Genomic DNA, 19,432 nt, shown 5'->3' on the forward strand with positions numbered 1-19,432 from the left:
GCGACATAGACGGCGAGACCCCAGCTACAAGCACTCCTGACGCAGCGCCACCATTGGCCACGTGGTGGCGCTAAGACACACGATGTCTGATATTTCCGCAAAGTTTGGGGAACAGAAAGAGCTGACGGAATAAGAGAGGATAGGGGGGTAAAGGGGAGCTCTGAGGCTGGAGGAGCCCTGAACCGAAGGGTCAGGGGTCCCTGGACCATGTAGCTTCCAGATTTCCGGGACACAAAAGGATCATTTGGGAATGAATGGGTTTTGGAGTCTTTCTGAATAAGAGGGCGCCCCCTTCCTTCTAGCGCCGGGTGTGCATCCCCTTCCCTAGGGCAGCCTGGATGCTGGAAGAGGGATCGTTCGTCTCTGTGCGCTCCTCCTCTCCTAGCTCTAGCTCATTCATCTGCGGCCGCGGTACGCCGTTGCCATGGAGACGTGATGCAGGCGGGGGTGGGAGGGAGGCCCCTGGTGACGTCCGCGCAGCTCGCAGCTCGTCGTCTCCCGCGGCCTCCCAGTTCTTGCCTATTTTGGAAGAGAGCCGCAGCCCTTCTGCTGATGCGCGCGCGCTGGCGCCTTTTAAAGGCAACCGGCGGAGTGGCGGCTCCGCTAGAGGCCGGGAGCTGCCCCCGCCCCCGAGCCGCGAGCCCGGCGCGGAGCCTGGGCCCGGGAAGCCCCCCGTGCCATATACCCCACCCCCATTTTAGCGCCCTCCACTCACTTTAGGGAAATTTCAACCATGAGAAAGGAGGTCCTGCCCTTGCCCCTCGTCCCCCTCCTCCTCCCTCCAACAGGGGAGATTCTTCTTCCATAGGAGCCTTGGAAGGAAACAAGATGCCAGGCCTAGCGCGTTTGGGGATCCTCTCTGGACAAGGCCACAGAGTGAAAACATCAGGTGAGAACTTCACTGCCCGCGGGGCTACCCCAGGTCTCTGGAGACCCGTGCCCCCCTCCAGCTTCCTGCCTTAGCCTTTTTGTCCCGGGCTTAGCCTGGGGTTGGTTTAAGATCTTAGCTGGAAGGCCCCTGATCAGTTTCTCCAGAACACCCATTAAACTGAAAGGGAAACTGAGGCCCAGAGAAGAGTAGTGACTTAACCAGGGTCACATGGCATGTTCCTGGAGAGCGATGAGCCAGAGCCCAATGATGTAGGCTTCCGAGCCAGAGGTCAATCCTGTGTTCCTTAACCTTGAGAATAGCTGGCACAGTGTGTCAGCCTCTGGCCCTTGCCCTGTACCCAACAGCGGAGCCAGACATCTCCTCTTCCAGCATGGCATCTGCTTCTTCTTCCCCAGGACAGTCCAGACCTAGATGGGCTTTCCGGACCGTTAATCACTCTAGACAAGCTTCTGGATCCCATGGACTCTATGGCCAACCAACTAGGTTGCTACTTGCAAATGTCTGCTTCCATCGAAGGCTTCCTACAGGTCACCAGCTCTCTGGAATTTTCTGGGACCAAACCTTTTCCAGACTGCTTACAAGCACCAGCTAGTTTCTGGATGGACGTATGGCTTGCAGGTTCTGGCAGAGCTCCCCAGAGCCATGTGGACCCAGCTTTTTGGATTCCCCTGCCCAATCCTAATGATGCCTGCACTCTCCCTGTAACAATCACAAGGGTGTTTGACCAGAACTCACTGAAGACTTCTGTGAAGTACTTGACCATGCCCAAGGTGATGTATAGATTCCTGACGTCTCTGGGCCCCTACTCTGGACCAGGGCTGGGGACCCAAAGGTGGATCCAACCCAGCCTGGCTGTGAGCATCAAGCCTGGCAAAGGAGAGAGGTTCCTGCTCTGGAGAAGTTAGCCCTGGAATCTTGAATGGCTCTTCCTAGGGGTATCCATTGCCAGAGCCAAGCCTTTAAATGAACACAGTGGAAACTGAGGCATCCCTCCAGGAGACATTATTTGCCAAGCTCACACAGCAAGTCAGTGCATTGTTGAGACTGGTTCCCAGAACACCACCTCCTGGCCTGGGCTCTCTCTCTGCCTCTTGGTCCCAGAGGCCAGCCTTTACAAGGCACACAAAGGTCACTGCACTGTGAGCCAGGAACCTGGTTCAGGGTCCACTTCTACTAAACGATGGCTGTGTCACTTGGATCACTCAATTCTCTGTACTAGGTCTCAGTCACCCAAGGCGGATGACTAAGGGGCCCCCCACTCCAACTGTGAGTCTGGGATTCTCTGAAATGTGGTATTTTTCCAGGCTGTGGAGTCCCTCTATGGCAGTCTGTGGGACACTGCTGGGGTGTTTTCCTCCAGGCTGAAGCTAAGGAGGAGTATAAAGAGACAGTACCTGCTTCAGCCGCGGGCTGTGCAGACCTCTCTGAGGATGACCTGGGGTCTGTCTTACACACCTTGGAGCCCTGCGGATCTCTCCAATGGTAAGTCCCCTCATGCACTTGGCACAGAACTGTGAGAATGGCCTCTGATGGTGCTTGCTTCCATCAATGTTTACACAGGCCAGGCCTCCAAGGCCCAAGGTGGCCCTGCTTGTCCAGGGCTAAGGACTTCATCCTCCGGGAGACTTCAAGCCCACCCAGAACCTAGTACTAGGCACGTGGGCTCTTCCTACCTCACACTGGGCCTCAGAGAGGCAACATTCAACCTCCAAAGCCTGAGAGGCACTGGCCAGCTGGGTCCTGGACCCAGAGATGCTCAAAATGCCAGAGAGGGGAGGTCCCTTCCAGGCCAAGTGGTCCAACCCACTACCACTGACATTTTGCAATCAGGGAAACTGAGCCCAGAGAGGGGAAGGAGCTTGCATAACACCCAAGTAGGCTGGTGGCAGGGTTACAACCAGAATCTTTGTCTCCTGCCCAGGGCTCTCCCCTGCATCAAACACAATCCACTGAGATCTAGGCTGAGCCCACCTCCAATCCTCTAGAACCTTGACAATCCTTGACAGAAGGCTCCTTCAGCTCATCCCCTGTCTATTCTAGGTGAATCGAGAGATTTCCCTTCAGCTGGATGGTCCTTTATCCTAAAGCTTCCTGGTGTTCCCTCCCCATCTGCTCAGGGTTAATCTTTTCCTGCTTCCAGGATCTGCTCCATCAACAGGCCATAACTGCCGCTCCTGTTTTCTTGCTGTGGTCCAACCAACTCCTTGCAGCTCTAGCATTTCCAAGGATGGGGAGTCTCTGGTTGCTCCTAGGGTTTCCCTTCTGTCACTGGCCAGTCCCAGGTCTACTGCTTTCCCATGACCACCTCAGCCTTGAACCCCATCAGTCTCTCCTGGGACGCTGCAGACCATTCCTTGCAGACTCCCTCTCTGCTGGGCCCAGGGCCAGTGGGAATGATAAGAGCTCACGTGTGGGGTTGCCATGAGGTTTTAGTGAGTTAATGCCCGCATTAGGTACATAAGGTGCATCTGTGAACTCTCATGTTGCAAGGTATGTTCAGGTGATAAGAAGGAGATCCTTGAAGCTAGCGCCTATGGTGGCCTAGGCACCTGGGGGCAGAAGAAGGAAGGTGGCTGGGAGGAATCTGGGGTAGTTGGGAGTGATAGAAACCAGGAGTGTTTTAAGTTGGGGAAGAAGTTGGTTAGGTTGGCTTCTAGAAAAACGGCAAGGGGAGCTGAGTTGCTGAGCACTGAAAGGGCTCATTGACCTCCCTGCCTGGACTGGCTGAGTACCATGGGAGCCGGTGGTACCCGGGAAGGACCACACTGGGCCCAGGGCCAGAGCCCTCGGGATGATTTTGTGTGTGTCCCTCAACCTTCCCAGCCCCCCGTGTCCTTTTCTTTGGAACCGCTGCAGCCCCTAGCTCAGCCCAGCCCATCTGGTGCTCTCGGACCAAGCTGGGCCAAGGCTACAAAAAGCCAGTGGGTGCCTGGGTCCTGTCATTCCACAATGACAGAGCATGTGCTGTCTCCCAAAGCAGCCCATGCCATCTCTTCAGAGGCTTGTTCAAAATTATATTTTTCATAAAGGTGAAGTAATGGTGGCCGACAGTCCGTCATTCAACGTTGATCGTGCTCCCTTCATGCGGCGGGCATTGTTCCAGGTGCTTTAATGATTTAACTCATTTAACTTTCCATCAAGCCTTTGATGCAGGAGCTATTATTCTCCTCACATCCCTGTTTAACAGATGGGTAAACTGAAGCAGGAGAGGTTAAGCCATTTGCCCAATGTGAAGGAGCCAGGACTCCACATGGAAGTCTCACCCCAGAGCCCCTCGCTGGACGCCCACCCTCTCCTGCCTCTCTGAGCCCCAGGATCCCTCCCACTCACCTGCATTCCCACAAAGAAGTTACTGGCTTTCCCCACACATCCGTCTGCTCTCCCCCATGGGCCCCCTCTTGGTTCTGCCCGTACACAGGAGCCAAGCCTCCTGGTCAAGGTGGGGGCTCAGCTGCCCTTAGCAGAGGCTGCCCCCTCTTCACCCGCACTCCGCACACCTGTTAACACAGCCTCAGGCTGTGAGGGCTTCTCACATGATGCAGCTCCCCATCCCTGTAAGGGGTCTCATTTCCGCACTCCTCTGTCTACCCCACCCCACACAGCACAGCGCAGCACAGCTCGACCAGCCAGTCACTAGACATCCAGCAACTCAGCTCAATTACACCTCCTTAGGGAGACCACCCTGGACTCCCCGGGCTCAGTCAGTCCTCGTTTGGCTCTTTCTACACGCCTTGCCTCACTTCTTTGCAGCAATCATTTCACATCCATGGCTTAAATGGCTTGATGGTGTTTCTTGCTTTCTCACCAGCCTGGATGCTCCATGAAGTTAACGCCAGGCCTGTGTTTCCACACATTGCATCACCAGTGCCTAGCACAGAGCCTGGCACAAACTCAGTGCTCGGATGTGTGTGCATGAATGAAATACATATCTGAGGCCCTGCTCTGAGCCGGGTCCTAGGCTAGACGCCGAGAATGTGGAGACCAGACAGAGATGCTGGTGAGGAGACAGCCAAGTAAACCAGCAATGACAACGTAGGATGAGGAAATGCAGGAATCTGTGGGGGCACTGAGAAAGGGTCCCAGACCCAACTAGAAGGACAGTAGGGCCAGGAGGAATTCACCGGTGGGAGGGAGTGGGGGTGGGAGAGGTGGAGGACTCTGAAACTGGGCCGAACTAGTAAATGAAGGGTGGAGGGTCTGTCTCCTCCTCCAGACCTCCTTGTCCCAAGGGCAAGGCCAGTGTCCTGAACTCCTGTCTACCACTTGAGGCTTACAGGAGTGTTGGGTCTCTACTGTGCATTCATAGAGCATTTTAGGTGATTGATTTTCCTCCCTTCCTTGGAACACGGCTGGTCTGATGCACTCTTCATTGTATTAGTTGTGCCCTCTTCTCCCAGCCATGCCTCCAGGTCCTTGCCCAAAGCAGCCTCATCTTTTCCCACCTGGCTACACTCTCCCCTCCCCACCCACTCCACAGCTCTGTGTCCCTCACCTTCACGGTTCAGCCCACTCACCCAGCTCTGACCGTCTCAACGTGTGGGTGCCAGCATGTACCCTCTTCACATGAGATTTGTTGATTTCATAACCATAAATAGATAAAATGTTCTGAATATCTCCCTGTGCAAGTAGATTGGGGGAGTGATCACATAATGAAAAGGCCTTGGGAGAAAGAAAACAGGCTGCTAAAGATGCAGCTGAAGACTAGACAGCCACTGCACAGACCAGCTCTATACGGTGATTAAACTTTCACTCCACAGACTGGTGAACCCTAGGCCTGGGACTGGGGTGATCCTTGGGAATCTGTTAGAGAACTTTTGTGTGGTTTCAAGCTCATGGATTCAAAAGAACAATCTGGTAAAAAAAAAAAAATAATAATAAAATGGAAAGAAATAGAAATCGGGGACCCTGGTTTCTGATTCTGGAATTATTTCATTCTAGCTGTGACCCTGGACAACTTAATGAACCTGTCTGAGAAGGTGCATAGAGATTCTTCCCCGTGGTTAGACTGGAGGCTCCAGGAGGCCTGAGTCCTCATAATACCATGACTCTCTTCCCATCGGGGCTTTCTGTCTTCCGGAAAATACCTTAATCACCAAATATGGGACACCCCCCCCTTCCCAAAATGCAGTCTTCAGACTAGGGTTGAGGTAAGGATGGAATGGAGTACCCTGATTTTTTGTTGCCAACTCCAACTTTGTTGCCATGGCAGCAGGATGTGGAGCATCACTCCTGCATGGGGAGGCTCCATCTACCTAGCTACAAAGCCTAGCTTCTAGCCTAGTAAGGAGCCCAGCCCATGAGGCTCCCCAATCTCTCCTCCCCTCGTAGTGCAGAGACACTACTACTGCTTCTTGGCATTTGGAAGAATAAAGGGAGATAAACTGACAGCTTGGTATGCCCTGGGCCCGGAGAGCTACTGGCTGAGAAAGAGAGAGACAAGTGGAGATATTCCTTGTATGAAGTCATCCTACCCTAAAAGTTGGAAAACTTGCTCTGCCAAGGGTCAGTCTGTAAATATATTAGGCTTTTCAAGCCATTTTGTCTCTGTTGTGACTGCTCAACTATGCCATTGTAGGGTGAAAACAGCCATAGACAATACATAAACAAATAGATGTGGTTGTGTGTCAATAAAACTTTATTTACAAAAACACTCAGTGGGCCAGATTTGGAATGCTGGCCAGAGTTTGCAGACCCCTGCTGTACTCCATAGTGCAAGAGGAAGAGCCTGGGCTGGGGGCAGGGAACTAGACTTAAGACCCAGAACCACCAATGACTTGCTGTGTGAATTTGGGTAAGTCAGTATCTATCTCTGATTCTGTTTCACCATCTATCCAATTGCTATAACAGTATCAGCCAGATTTGCCATGAGAATAGGTCTAACAGGTCAGAGCAAATCTCAAGTCTTTCCGTCACTTCAAGTAGAGCTAACTCCCCTCCCAAGGCCATACCCTTGCCTGCTAAGGGTGGCAGCAGCCTGCTGGAAGGAAGAGGTGTTTCTCTCTAGAGTCAGATCCTTAGTCTGGCTTTCCAACCTCCATCCTCAAGTGACCCCATTTCTGTAGCAAGCCAAGCACAGGAGGAAACGAGGAATCCCTTCTTTTCCACCATCCAGTCATTTGGCAGGAGGCTACAGTTCACTTGAGAAAGTGATGTGGCTGCAGTGGCTGGTGGCCAGGCTTTAGAGGAGGCTTTTGAGAATCAAGAGTTAGGAAAGGTGAGATTCAGTGCTCCCCAGATCATTTATCTATGTATCAGTGAAGCTGGGGTGCATGGCAAGAAGACACAGTCGCGATCTGGTGGTGACTCACAGCACCATCAATTGCATTAATGGATGTTTCTTGAGCCATCTTGTCTGCCTGTCTGGTCTGACCACCACTGAGATCTCGTGTCCTTTGGCATCTTGTCATATGCTCTGAAGACCAATAAAGTGATTCTCTATCCACCCCCCAACACACACTCTCCTTCTCTCTCTCCCTGCCCTCCTCCCTTTCCTCTCTCTTTCTCCTTCTTGTATCATAAACACATTTATCCAGGGCAGGACAGAATACACTGCAACAGTCCTCTGTCAAGAAAGATCCTTGCCCCAAATATCCAGAAAAGCAGCCCTAACCAGGAGTCTCCATACTGTTCTAGAGAAGCAGACCCCCCCCCTTCCCATCACTTTCCATCTCCCTCTCAGGAGGCAATCCTCCCCAAAATCTCTGGAAAAGATACACCTTCTCTTTGAGAGTGGGTAAGGGGTGATGTCTCTCCAGGTCCCCAATAAAGCTATGCAAGACAGGAGCAAGGGATCTCACGGCCTGTTCTTGCTATAAAAAGACGTTTTTCAGAAAAAAATAATAAAGAAAGAAATCAGCCAATCCGTCCTCAATGCCATCACCTCTTCTTGGTGATTTTTCGGGGAAGGAGTGGGCGGGTTGCCATGGCAACAGATGCAAAGAGCTTGTCTCAGTAAAGAAGGGACCTTGATATTTTTTTCTCTTCTCATTCTCTCTCTCAGTTGTGTGTGTATGTGTGTGTGTGCGCGCTGCGCATGCCTGTGCCCACACCAGGAATTTTTTTTTAGAACTAAAGAAAGCCCTTCTCTTCCCTCAGCGCCCCAAATATGGAGCGATGGAAAACCACTTACTCCTGCAGGCCAGGGAGGATTCAGGATAATTCAAGAATAAGGGAGAGGTCATATGGGGCTCACTTCCTCCATCTTTTTACTAGAGATTGCATGCAACACACACTTTCACAAATGGTTGGGGGCCAAGTGTCGGAAAGAAAGGAAGATGCTGGGTGGAGAGAGGTGAGTAAGGGATAGATAGGTGGTGTAAGAGCCCAACAAGTGATATCAGAGAGGGCAACAGAAGATGCATTGAGGCTGGGGATGCATGCAAATTCACATTCTCCATTGGATGCTGAGAATAAAAGGCACAGAGCAGACTCACATATGGACACGAACACACACACAGACAAGGAGGCACAGAAAGCTGCAAACACATGAACACATACAGACACAAACATGGAACTACCCATAACGCAGGAAGTGGTAGACATTTTTTTTTTTTTTTTTACAAAGGCAGACATAGATGCAGGCAAATGCATAAATACACAGGGACACAAACACAAAGTTACATGCAGACAGACACAGACATACAAATATAGTCACAGTCAAATGGACAGACAGACACATGCACACCCTCAGTCTGGCTCCCTCCCATCAATTGCCCATGCATCCTTAAACAGCACTGCATAGATGGGAATACTGCAGGCTCGCCCAGTGGGTTTAGCTGCACCCCCCTTCCTTCTACACATTCACCCCAAAGCCCCTCTTGAATCAAATCGCTTCTTGCCCACTTTCCCATAGATGATGGGCTCTGATACCTCCCCCATCTCAAGCTTCCAATTCTTAGCCTGTTCTGTTCTGCTGCTGCTGCCTGCCGATTCGTGGGGGGGAGAATGGGGTGACTCAGCCAGGCCGGGATGACTCACACTGCCAGTATTTTTAGCAGCGGCCAGGAGCTCTCTAGCGTGCCAGCCGCCCCCCTCCTCCTGCTTGCTATTTTGGAACCGTCACTGGTGATATAAATAGCTCCTCTCCCACGGCCTGAAGCTGCTGCCAAGCTATTTTTGGTTCTGCACAGTTAAAAATAGCTTCACGGAGGTGGGAGGCAAGGGGAGTGGGAGCTGGCCTAGGGAGAGGAGACATTGGGGCATATAGAGCTTCTCAACTTGAATTAGAGTGGGTGAACTAGGATAAGCCCTTATCTTCCCCCTCCCTTGTCCCTTTCTAGACCCTTCTTTCTTTCCAGAAGGCCTTCCCCCCAGCCCATTCTGGAAAAATGCAAGGATTCTTCCCTTGGCTAGTTCTCCTCGCATGCTTATTTTATTCCTTGAGCTCAGATCCCTTGGGCCCCTAAAGCCCCCTCCCATATTCATCCTCAGAGGAGAAGGGGACAGCTAACGGGGGCCTCACTCTGAAGCCTGTGTGGACTCACGCTCTCTTTTGATGTCCAGGTAGACTATGGCCAAATGACTTCAGGGATTTTTTTTCCCCCCAGAACCATGGACAGTGGTCAATGCCCCATTCTTTCACTGCAGCTCTGTTCACCTTACTGGAGACTGGCTGCATCCAACCAACAAATAGTTCTTATCATAGAGAGGGACACTAAGTCTGTCTCCCAGCCAAGGCTAAAGCATCAGTGGGTGAAGAAAATAGGAATACTTCCCTGGATTTTCATACAAGGATGGGGTCCAAAGATCAAGCGCTTGAGGTCAAGGGGTCCAAAGGTCAGAAGCTAGAGGGATGGATACATCAGGGGTCAGATGGAGACGAAAGAGGAACAGATATGCTTCCTGAAGGAACCATTTCTCTAAAATCCAGATAAATAGGGTTAGAGAGAGTGGCAGACAGACAGCCCCCCCCCCCACCTCTTCCCTTCATCTCAGTTGTACCACCGAACACAGGATAGTTGATGCAGATGGCCCAACCTTTGCCAAAATGGCACAAGAGGTCAGGATCAGATGCCCAGACACCCTCCTCCTCGGCTGTCTCCTGCCCCCACTCTGCCACTCTTGCCACCACCCTTTCCCATGGGAATGAGGGGTTCTTCGACCCCAAGTTTTGCTTCTTGGTGTCAAAGTTTATCCCCACCCTTCCTATGTGACTTCCTACAATCAATCCAGACCCGCTCCCACAATTTTTAAGTGGTCTCATTTCCAGCCTCTCAAGTGATTTCACACAGATCCCTACTCCACCAAATAAGATTTCACATAAAATGTCCCCTAGCCCAGATGTGGTGCTGGGGGAAAGAAAGGCACCCCTCATCCCCTGTAGAGAGCAATCATCCGTGCTGAAAAGAGAAAAAAGAAAGAAGGAGAGAGGGCAAAGGTGACATGATATGGACACAAAACTGATGGAGATTGGAAGAGTCTCTGGAGAGCAGAAGGGGAACATTTTTCTGCGGTGGGGGGAGGGGGGAGAGGGCGCACAAAGGTAAGACAGACCACCAAGCAGGCAATGAGATCTGAAACTAGTCGGGGCTGTGGAAGGAGGATGTGGAGAGCTGAAGGTTAGGAGACAGAACGAGGAGTCTTAGCGCCGAGGATGGGGAGGGGGTTGCAGGGGGGTACGGAGGACAGCCTGACGGAGTCAAGGGGGCCTTGACAGATGCGGGATCTCGGCGGGTGCAGCACGGCCCCCTCTTTTCTATGCTGCTTCCTCATCTTCCCCGCCGGAGACGGGGGGAGCCCTCCGGAGCGGTGCGGAGGCAGGCAGGCCCCGCCCGCCGCCGCCGCGGCAGCCGCCGGAGGATTCCTGTCCTAATATGGAGCTGGGATTCCCCCGGCCCCGCCCCCGCCCCCGGCCCGCCGGGAGACCGAGGCTTGCAGTCGGGCGGGGGGAACCGCTCGCTTTGGGGCTGGCAACGGGGTGGGGGAAGGGATATCTAGATGCAGACCCAGATCCTCACCGTGGCCTGGGACCCTGCCTCAGTTTCCCCCGTTAGTGGTTGCAGTTAATTAGTTGACAGGGGAACAGAGAATCACTGCAGACTCCAGCGTTGGTGTTGGTGTTCCTATTCTTGGCTGTGGGAAAATGGAACCAAGGCCAAATTCAGCTGGTCCTTCTCTCTCAGGAACCCCTTTCCACCCCACCCTAGAGACTTAGACTTCCATATAATGCCCCTTGCTAAATGCCAAGCCCGGGTTTGGAAAGCGGGGAGGGGGTGGGCGGGGGAGGGGGAGGAGATTTGTTCTTTGAAAGTGACTAAGGGAATCCCAGATTGAGTAATCCCTAGAGAGAAACCCCAGCTGCGACCTCTCCCTCAGAGGCCAAGGAGGGTCCTTCTTTTCCTCCCCATGTGAACATGACCTTTGCCTGGCAAATAGCAAGGAAGAATTTGTAGACTACCCTCCCCCTCCCCCATTTCCTTATCTCCTTAGAAAAATCCCTGTTGGAACCAACCCCTCCCTCCTCTCTACAGACTCTCCTGCCAGGGGCTTCAGACCGCCTTAACCCTTGCCCTGTCCCTTCCCTCAGCTGAACACATTCGGACCCCTGGGTCCCTGCACCCTCTTTCAGGCCTTCCTAATGCAGCGCCCGTTTCTCGGTTCAGCTGCCGCCAGCCGCGGCCCCCTCCGCAGCCTCAGTTCTCCCCCTCCCCCCGTCCCCCCTCCCGCTCTCATTCTACGTCATGGGATGACGTCGGGAGCCCGGGAGGGAGGAGGAGCGCTCCCCCCTCCCCAGCCAGTGGCTCCCGCTGCAGCTTGCTTAGCCCAGCCTCCTGCTTTCCCGCCCCCCCCTTTCTGTAAAGCGAGCCCCCCACGCCTAGCAGGAGCTATATAAGGCGGAACGAGGCAGTCGAGGGGGGCAGCGCAGCCGAGCGGAGCCCAGGAGAGGAGAGACAGAGAGAGAGAGAGAGAGCCTGAGCGAGAGACGGGGAAGCAAGGAGGAAGAAGCCACCGGTGCGTCGGGACGGGAACGCAGGTGTTCGGAGCACCGGAGCTGGAGCCCTGCAGCCGCTAGTCATGTACCGCTCCACCAAGGGCGCCTCCAAGGCGCGCCGCGACCAGATCAACGCTGAGATCCGGAACCTCAAGGAGCTCCTGCCTCTAGCTGAAGCGGACAAGGTCCGGCTCTCCTACCTGCACATTATGAGTCTTGCTTGCATCTACACTCGCAAGGGCGTCTTCTTCGCTGGAGGTGAGCAAACTGGGGCTGCCAGAGACCAGAGCTGGCGGGCACCGGGGACAGTGGAGCTGAGGGAACCAGCAGGGACTGATGCATGTCTAGGGCAGCGTGGCGGCGAGCTGGGGAGAGACGGGACTTGGGGAACTCAGGTCTTCCTACTTTTCCTCCTGAGCTCTGTTCAGACCTCACCTTAGTTCTGGTAAGAGCCTGGATAGTGTCCCTGGTGCCAGATTTATGGGAATAAGAAAGCCAGGACAGAATGGCCCCAGTTCCCACAGCGTAGAGGCACTCCAGGAACCCGAGGAGGGAAGCCCGGGAAGTTGCAGGGATGGAGTCACCCAAACCGGGGCAAGCGTGGCCACTGTTCTCTACGTTGAAAAGGCTCTTCAGCAGCCTTTGAGGCGCTGTCCGCGGTGCTGACCGCATCACCGTGTTGAGAGGCGCTGCCCGCGGTGCTGAACTCCCGGTTGTCTTTTGAGCGCTGTCCGAGGGTCTGAAATTCAGGGCCAGCAAAGACCCAGCTCCGACTTAGAAGTCAAAGGGCTGGCTGGCTAGGGAAATCCAGCAACAGGTTCCTTGGGCAAGGGCTGTGGGTAGCGGGTCAACAGGTGTGTGCAGAGGCAGGTTCATGAGAAATTCCTCTGGATTTTCTGAAACTCAGTCCATGCCTCCCTTACTTATGATTTGCTTCCCAGTTTTACTCCTGACCCACCATATCTTCTTACCCTGCAGGCACTCCTCTGGCGGGCCCCACAGGGCTTCTCTCATCTCAAGAGCTTGAAGACATAGTGGCGGCACTACCTGGATTTCTACTTGTGTTCACAGCTGAGGGGAAGCTGCTATATCTGTCTGAGAGTGTGAGCGAACATCTGGGCCACTCCATGGTGAGTGCTGAGGGTCCTCTTAGCTTGGGCTAGAGCACGTATGGGATACAATGAGCTTTCCACTTTTGAGAATCTGAGAATTACTTTTGAGAATCTGAGGCAGGAGAGGTTATACACTGCCAGATGCTATGTGCTAAGGATTCACTCTTGCTGCCATCACTAAACGTCATTTCATCTCTTCTTCACCTTTTTCCAGGTGGACCTCGTTGCCCAGGGTGACAGTATCTACGACATCATTGACCCAGCTGACCACCTAACTGTGCGCCAGCAACTCACCCTGCCCTCTGCCCTGGACACCGGTAAGAACTCCCTTTCTCCCTCTCTCAATCAAACCTCCTTCCTGCTTCCCTGCTCCTTTCCACCTGCTATCTCTCTCAACAATCCACCCTCTTATCAGCTTTTCTCTTCATTTACCTAGATCGCCTCTTCCGCTGCCGCTTCAACACTTCCAAGTCCCTCAGGCGCCAGAGTGCAGGCAACAAACTGGTGCTTATTCGAGGCCGATTCCATGCTCATCCACCTGGAGCCTACTGGGCAGGAAACCCTGTTTTCACGGCTTTCTGTGCTCCACTGGAGCCAAGACCTCGCCCTGGCCCTGGCCCTGGCCCTGCCTCACTCTTCCTGGCCATGTTCCAGAGCCGTCATGCTAAGGACCTGGCCCTACTGGACATCTCTGAGAGGTAAGTCCAGAGCATTCAGACTCCAGCAGGAAAGCAAGCCAGAGATGAGGGGACCCTAGATTCTGGAGTCAGGAGCAGGGAGGATGGGGTGTAAGGGGGCAGAGAACCTGGGAGGGAGTGAGATGCCTGGGTATAAAGCAGAGAAAACAGAAAGCTGACCACACCCTTTCCACCTTCCCAGTGTTCTAATCTACCTGGGCTTTGAGCGCAGTGAACTGCTCTGTAAATCATGGTATGGACTGCTGCACCCCGAGGACCTGGCCCACGCTTCTGCTCAACACTACCGCCTGTGTGAGTGTCCAGAGAGGCTGGGGACAAGACAGGTGCTGGGAAAGGTCATGGGAGACCCAACCAAGAAGGGCTGTGGTCAAGAATGATGCTGGGGAGATAACAGAGGCCAACAATTTTTGGATATTACAGAATGAACATTAGGGTGAGGAGTCAAAGTGAGAATAGAGTCAGGACCGGGGGACTCCAAGTGGTGAGGTCAATGTGGGGAGCTGAGTGGTGCAGGTGAGGGTAGTCAGAAATGGAGATGTCATGGATACCCCAATTCAGTGGAAAGGTCAATAAGAGGGAAGTTTAGGTGGTGTCGCCTGATGGACATCCTAACTCTGCATCTCTTCTTTTCCTTCAGTGGCTGAGAGTGGAGATATTCAGGCAGAGATGGTGGTGAGACTGCAGGCCAAGACTGGAGGCTGGGCATGGATTTATTGCCTGTTATATTCAGAAGGTCCAGAGGGCCCCATTACTGCTAATAACTACCCAATCAGGTGAGCTGCAAGGCAGGGGCTTGGAGGGCAACTGAGGTGGGCATGGAGGAGGTAAAAATCAGGAACTGCTCTGGGAAAGACCACCAGACCCTTACCGTCTGCCTCTTCTCTCCCCTCCAGTGACACAGAAGCCTGGAGCCTCCGCCAGCAGCTGAACTCTGAAAACACCCAGGCAGCCTATGTTCTGGGCACCCCAGCCATGCTGCCCTCATTCCCAGAGAACATCCTCTCTCAAGAGCAGTGTTCCAGCCCCAACCCACTCTTCCCCCCAGCCTTGGGAGCTCCCAGAAGCACCAACTTCCCTAGTGCTCCAGACCTGGGTGCTGCCTCAACATCAGAAGAGCTTCCTCAATCCCAAAAAGAACTGGGCTTTAGTTACCTGGCATTCCCGTCTGGCCCTGAGCCTTCTCTTCAAGCAGACCTGAGCAAGGATCTTGTGTGCACTCCACCCTACACACCCCACCAGCCAGGAGGCTGTGCCTTCCTCTTCAGCCTCCACGAGCCCTTCCAGACCCACTTGTCCACTCCATCCAGCTCTCTCCAAGAACAGCTGACTCCAAGCACTGCCACCTTTTCTGATCAACTGACTCCAAGCAGTGCAACCTTCCCAGATCCACTGATGAGCCCACTTCAAGGCCAGATGACCGAAAGCTCAGCCAGAAGCTATGAAGATCAATTGACTCCCTGCACCTCTGCCTTCCCAGACCAGCTGCTTCCCAGCACTGCCACCTTCCCAGAGCCTCTGGGCAGTCCTGCCCATGAACAACTGACTCCTCCCAGCACAGCATTCCAAGCACACCTCAACAGCCCCAGCCAAACCTTCCCAGAGCAACTGAGCCCCAATCCCACCAAGACTTACTTCACCCAGGAGGGATGCAGTTTTCTCTATGAGAAGTTGCCCCCAAGTCCTAGCAGCCCTGGTAATGGGGACTGCACGCTCCTGGCCCTAGCCCAGCTGCGGGGCCCCCTCTCTGTGGATGTCCCTCTGGTACCCGAAGGCCTGCTTACACCTGAGGCCTCTCCAGTCAAGCAGAGTTTCTTCCACTACTCTGAGAAGGAGCAGAATGAGATAGACCGCCTCATCCAGCAGATCAGCCAGTTGGCTCAGGGCATGGACAGGCCCTTCTCAGCTGAGGCTGGCACGGGCGGGCTAGAGCCACTTGGAGGTCTGGAGCCCCTAGACTCCAACCTGTCCCTGCCGGGGGCTGGTCCCCCTGTGCTCAGCCTGGACCTGAAACCCTGGAAATGCCAGGAGCTGGATTTCCTGGCTGACCCTGATAACATATTCCTGGAAGAGACGCCCGTGGAAGACATATTCATGGATCTCTCTACCCCAGACCCCAATGGGGAATGGAGTTCAGGGGATCCTGAGGCAGCGGTCCCAGGAGGGGCCTCATCGCCTTGCAACAACCTGTCCCCAGAAGACCACAGCTTCCTGGAGGACCTGGCCACATATGAAACCGCCTTTGAGACAGGTGTCTCAGCATTCCCCTACGATGGGTTTACTGATGAGTTGCATCAACTCCAGAGCCAAGTTCAAGACAGCTTCCATGAAGGTAAGTCCAACCAAAATGTTGAGAAACTCAAGTCCCTGTTCTGCCAATGAGATGCTGGTGGAATTAGATGAGTAAACTCCCCTTTCTGTGCCTGAATTTTATTAATAGGATAACAACACCTGCTGCCCAGGGTAGCAGTGAGGATACGAACTAGTGAAAAACTTAGCATAGTTATTCTGGGCAAGTGGGCCTAGAGGGCAGGGGGCAGGGGTGCAGTATAAAACGCAAGAGAATCCTTGGTAGTGGCTTGTGCTTCTTAATTCTGTGAGGGACCTAGATCGGCTATCACCACCCATATTACAGATGAAGAAAACCAAGGTCCCAGAGTTAAAGAAACTTGCCTAAGGTCACATAACAAATCGATGGATGAGGGATTAGAGTTCTATCTCAGTATTCTTACTCCTTAAAGAGAATACAGAGCAAGAGTCTGTAGAAGTTTGGGAAAGGCAGAAAGTGAAAATTAGCCCCTGGCCCATTGGGGGCTCCTTGCTCATGGCTCCATCCTTTCCAAAACTACAGTTGTAGCTATTCCATCCTCCCAAATTGCTCCCTTATCTTGCCGAGCCTCTGGTGATCACTCAGTCATTGGACCAACATATTTGAAGCCCATACTATGTGTCAACAGTACACCACATCTTCAATCTATCTTTCCTAATGGACTTACTGAATGTCATCTCTCTCTCTCTCTCTCTCTCTCTCTTTCTCTCTCTCTCTCTGCAGATGGAAGTGGAGGGGAACCAACGTTTTGAATAAGTCTGTGACTTAACGTCGTCAAGTATGGCATATTGTCATCAAGACGTGGAGCCGCTCTCCACCCCCCCGGGACAGTTGGGGGGATTCTGGGGGCCAGAGGGGGATATATCTGATTCCCTAGGCCCTGCAGGATTTGGGGGGGGGAGGTGGGAGGGCAGGGGAGGGGAGCTTCTTTTTAAAATTTAGAGACTTCAAGCAATCTCAGTTTCCATTTCAATCTGTATTCACTCGTAGTGAGTTTCCTTGAATGGGATTTTCAAGCGGAGAATGGGGGAGTCTCACTTCCCCACTCCCCGCACTACCCCATGGGCCTGGGCCAGTTCTCCACTCCTGGGGGCCAAGCCACCCCTGGGCCTTGGTGGGGGAAAGGCAGCGCCCACCTGGGCCAGCCTGTGCCCCGAGGGGCTCTTGACACCCACGTAGAATTCTCTACACACCAGTAACGGGATTTCAATTCCGATGGACTCTGCCGCCCTGGCGGCCCTTCTTGTGACTTTTGCGCCCCGCGCCTGGGGTGGGGGGCGCGAAGAGACGCTACGTTCCTTTCCGATGGAGGAAGGCAGACCTGCCGCTGTCACACGTGTGCTTGCACGAGTGCGTGTACCTGGTGCGGGACTCACCCGGCTGCCAGACTGCCTGGGCCTGCCCAGGTGGCCACTTCGTGGTGCTGCGGTGACTTTGTAGCCAACTTTATAATAAAGTCCAGTTTGCCTTTTTGGTACTGCTGGTGTCATGTACTGTTGTGGAAAGGGAAGGGTGGGGATCTGAGAAGGTTGGGAGCCCGGAGGTCAGGAGATAAAGTCTGGATCTGCTGACAGCCCTGGTGTTTCTTCATTCACTTATGCACTCATTCATTCCTTCGCTTGACATGGGCATACAGTGTGTGGCCCACTCCGTGCTAGAAGCTGGAGAGTTTGGAGCTGAAACACTTGCCTTCAAGATGCTTTGGTGTAAAATATTAGAGGGTATTGGAGTCTCCTCCCTGCTCTAGGCTTGCAGCGCTCACAATATGGGAGGGAGGAGAAGGGCTGGGGACGGGTAGGGGATTCGGCTTGGCATTTTCCTGCACATTGATTTGAAATTTCAGACATGAGTCTCTTCCTTCAGCCTTGTCCTGCAGGGAAGCGACTTCCCTTTGGGGCCCTGGATCTTCTCATTGGAGATGATGCCCATCTGCGTAATCTCTGCGTGGGGCTTTCAGTGGACACTTTTACATCCTCTATTCATTGTAATAAAGCCTCTAGGCAGGCATATTAGCACCATTTCACAGATGAAGAAACTGATGATCTCAGGTAAAAAATGATTTGCCCCTACCATCGGGGGGAGGCATGGATAGGCAACATACTTGCATCATCTACATCTGAGTTCTGGGTTGTTCCCTCTGTTCCCAAAGCCAGTGAATCACCATCTCAAATCGTCCCATCCTAGATGACCTGAGAAAGTCAGGTTTGGGCTGGACCAGGTGCCTCTTCTCCTCCTCCAGGTCTACAAGCTAGAGAAGACCCCCAAATTTTGAGCAGAATAAAATTGACTGGGTCAAGAGAAGAACTTGGTGGGGGGTAGGAGAATGAAAATTAGGGGACAGAAAGAGGTGGATTCAAATCCCATGTCCAACCACTACTTGCTGTGTCAGACCCGAACCTCAGTTTCTTCACAGGTAAAATAGGACTGAAAGCAAAAAAAAAAAAAAAAAAAAAAAAAGTACTTACCCCTCAAAGATGCTACTAGAATTTGATTGGGTCTTTCTAAGCTGAGGAGCACAGAACAGACATAAGTTATTAAAGTGAATTAGAAGGCACTGTTAACCACCAAGTCTCAGAGAAGTTTCTTTCTCAAGGAGAGGAAGGAAACTCCAATCTTCCCCCAGTGAAATATGGGACTGGACTCCTGTAGCTGAGATCATGACACTGAGAGTCCCCTAAATTCTGTCTCATTCCAAATCCTCCAGCTCCAGGGCCATGCCCTTGAGACGGTCCCACAAGAAGGAAGACATTCTAGGGACCTGTCACCCCTTTTCCACCTTGGATGGATCCTTGGGTGAAACACGAATAAAGCATTGCCCTCTTCTTTCCTGTGGCTCTGTTCTCCAACTTGGACAGAAGAAGTGAACCATAAGCCCTGGGAGGACCCAGTCTTAGCTCCACTCCTCTGCTGGCACGGTACACGGGGATGAGCACAAGACAGAAACACCAGAAATATTAGATTGAGGGGGACAATTTCTGAAGATCAGCCCAAGGATTTGAGTCGAAAGTCACCAGTTTCTACCACAAAAACTTGTTCCTGAGTTCCCCAGAAGGCAAAAGGTTATAGCTCTCAGCTTCGAATCTTAAGGGAATATGTAAGCTCAAGACACGCTTGAGCCCCATCTAAAAGCCTCCCTGGTGGTCATCAAAAAGGAAAGAGAAGTCTGAGAAGCGGTGAACAGCTGAAAGGAGCCTAAGAAAAATGACAACGAAATACACAGTGATATTCTGGATGGGATCTTGGAACAGAAAAAGGAGAGGTTTAAAAAAAAAAAGAGAAATCTGAATAAATTATGGACTTTAGTTAATAATAATGTATCCATATAGCCTCATTAATTGTGACAAGTGTACCAGTAAGTGTAAGATGTTAATAACAGGGGAAATGATAGGCATGGAGTATATTTAACATTTCCATAAATCTAAATCTATTCTGAAACTAAACGTTTCTTTAAAAGTTCAACCAAATAAAGGAGAA

The 19,432-nt window shown here is 52.6% G+C and overlaps 1 protein-coding gene across 4 annotated transcripts; it reads left to right on the forward strand.

Annotated features, from left to right (window-relative positions):
* The first annotated feature begins 521 nt into the window (after positions 1 to 521).
* NPAS4 (neuronal PAS domain protein 4) lies at positions 522 to 17,435 on the forward strand. 4 transcript variants are annotated; one of them, XM_045486868.1, is made up of 9 exons: positions 522 to 889; positions 1,288 to 12,080; positions 12,801 to 12,952; positions 13,149 to 13,251; positions 13,371 to 13,632; positions 13,814 to 13,923; positions 14,270 to 14,405; positions 14,526 to 15,961; positions 16,682 to 17,435. In XM_045486868.1, the coding sequence occupies exons 2-9, from the start codon at positions 11,906 to 11,908 to the stop codon at positions 16,708 to 16,710; spliced, it is 2,403 nt and encodes an 800-aa protein (XP_045342824.1). In that variant the 5' UTR covers positions 522 to 889; positions 1,288 to 11,905; the 3' UTR covers positions 16,711 to 17,435. The 4 variants fall into 4 exon arrangements, with proteins under 4 accessions (XP_045342824.1, XP_045342825.1, XP_045342823.1 ...); XM_045486869.1 differs by having other exon boundaries at positions 539 to 2,374; positions 3,033 to 12,080; XM_045486867.1 differs by having other exon boundaries at positions 539 to 12,080.
* Positions 17,436 to 19,432: the final 1,997 nt, after the last annotated feature.

This window comes from Leopardus geoffroyi, chromosome D1 (genome assembly GCF_018350155.1).
Source record: "Leopardus geoffroyi isolate Oge1 chromosome D1, O.geoffroyi_Oge1_pat1.0, whole genome shotgun sequence".
In the NCBI taxonomy this organism is placed as follows: domain Eukaryota; kingdom Metazoa; phylum Chordata; class Mammalia; order Carnivora; family Felidae; genus Leopardus; species Leopardus geoffroyi.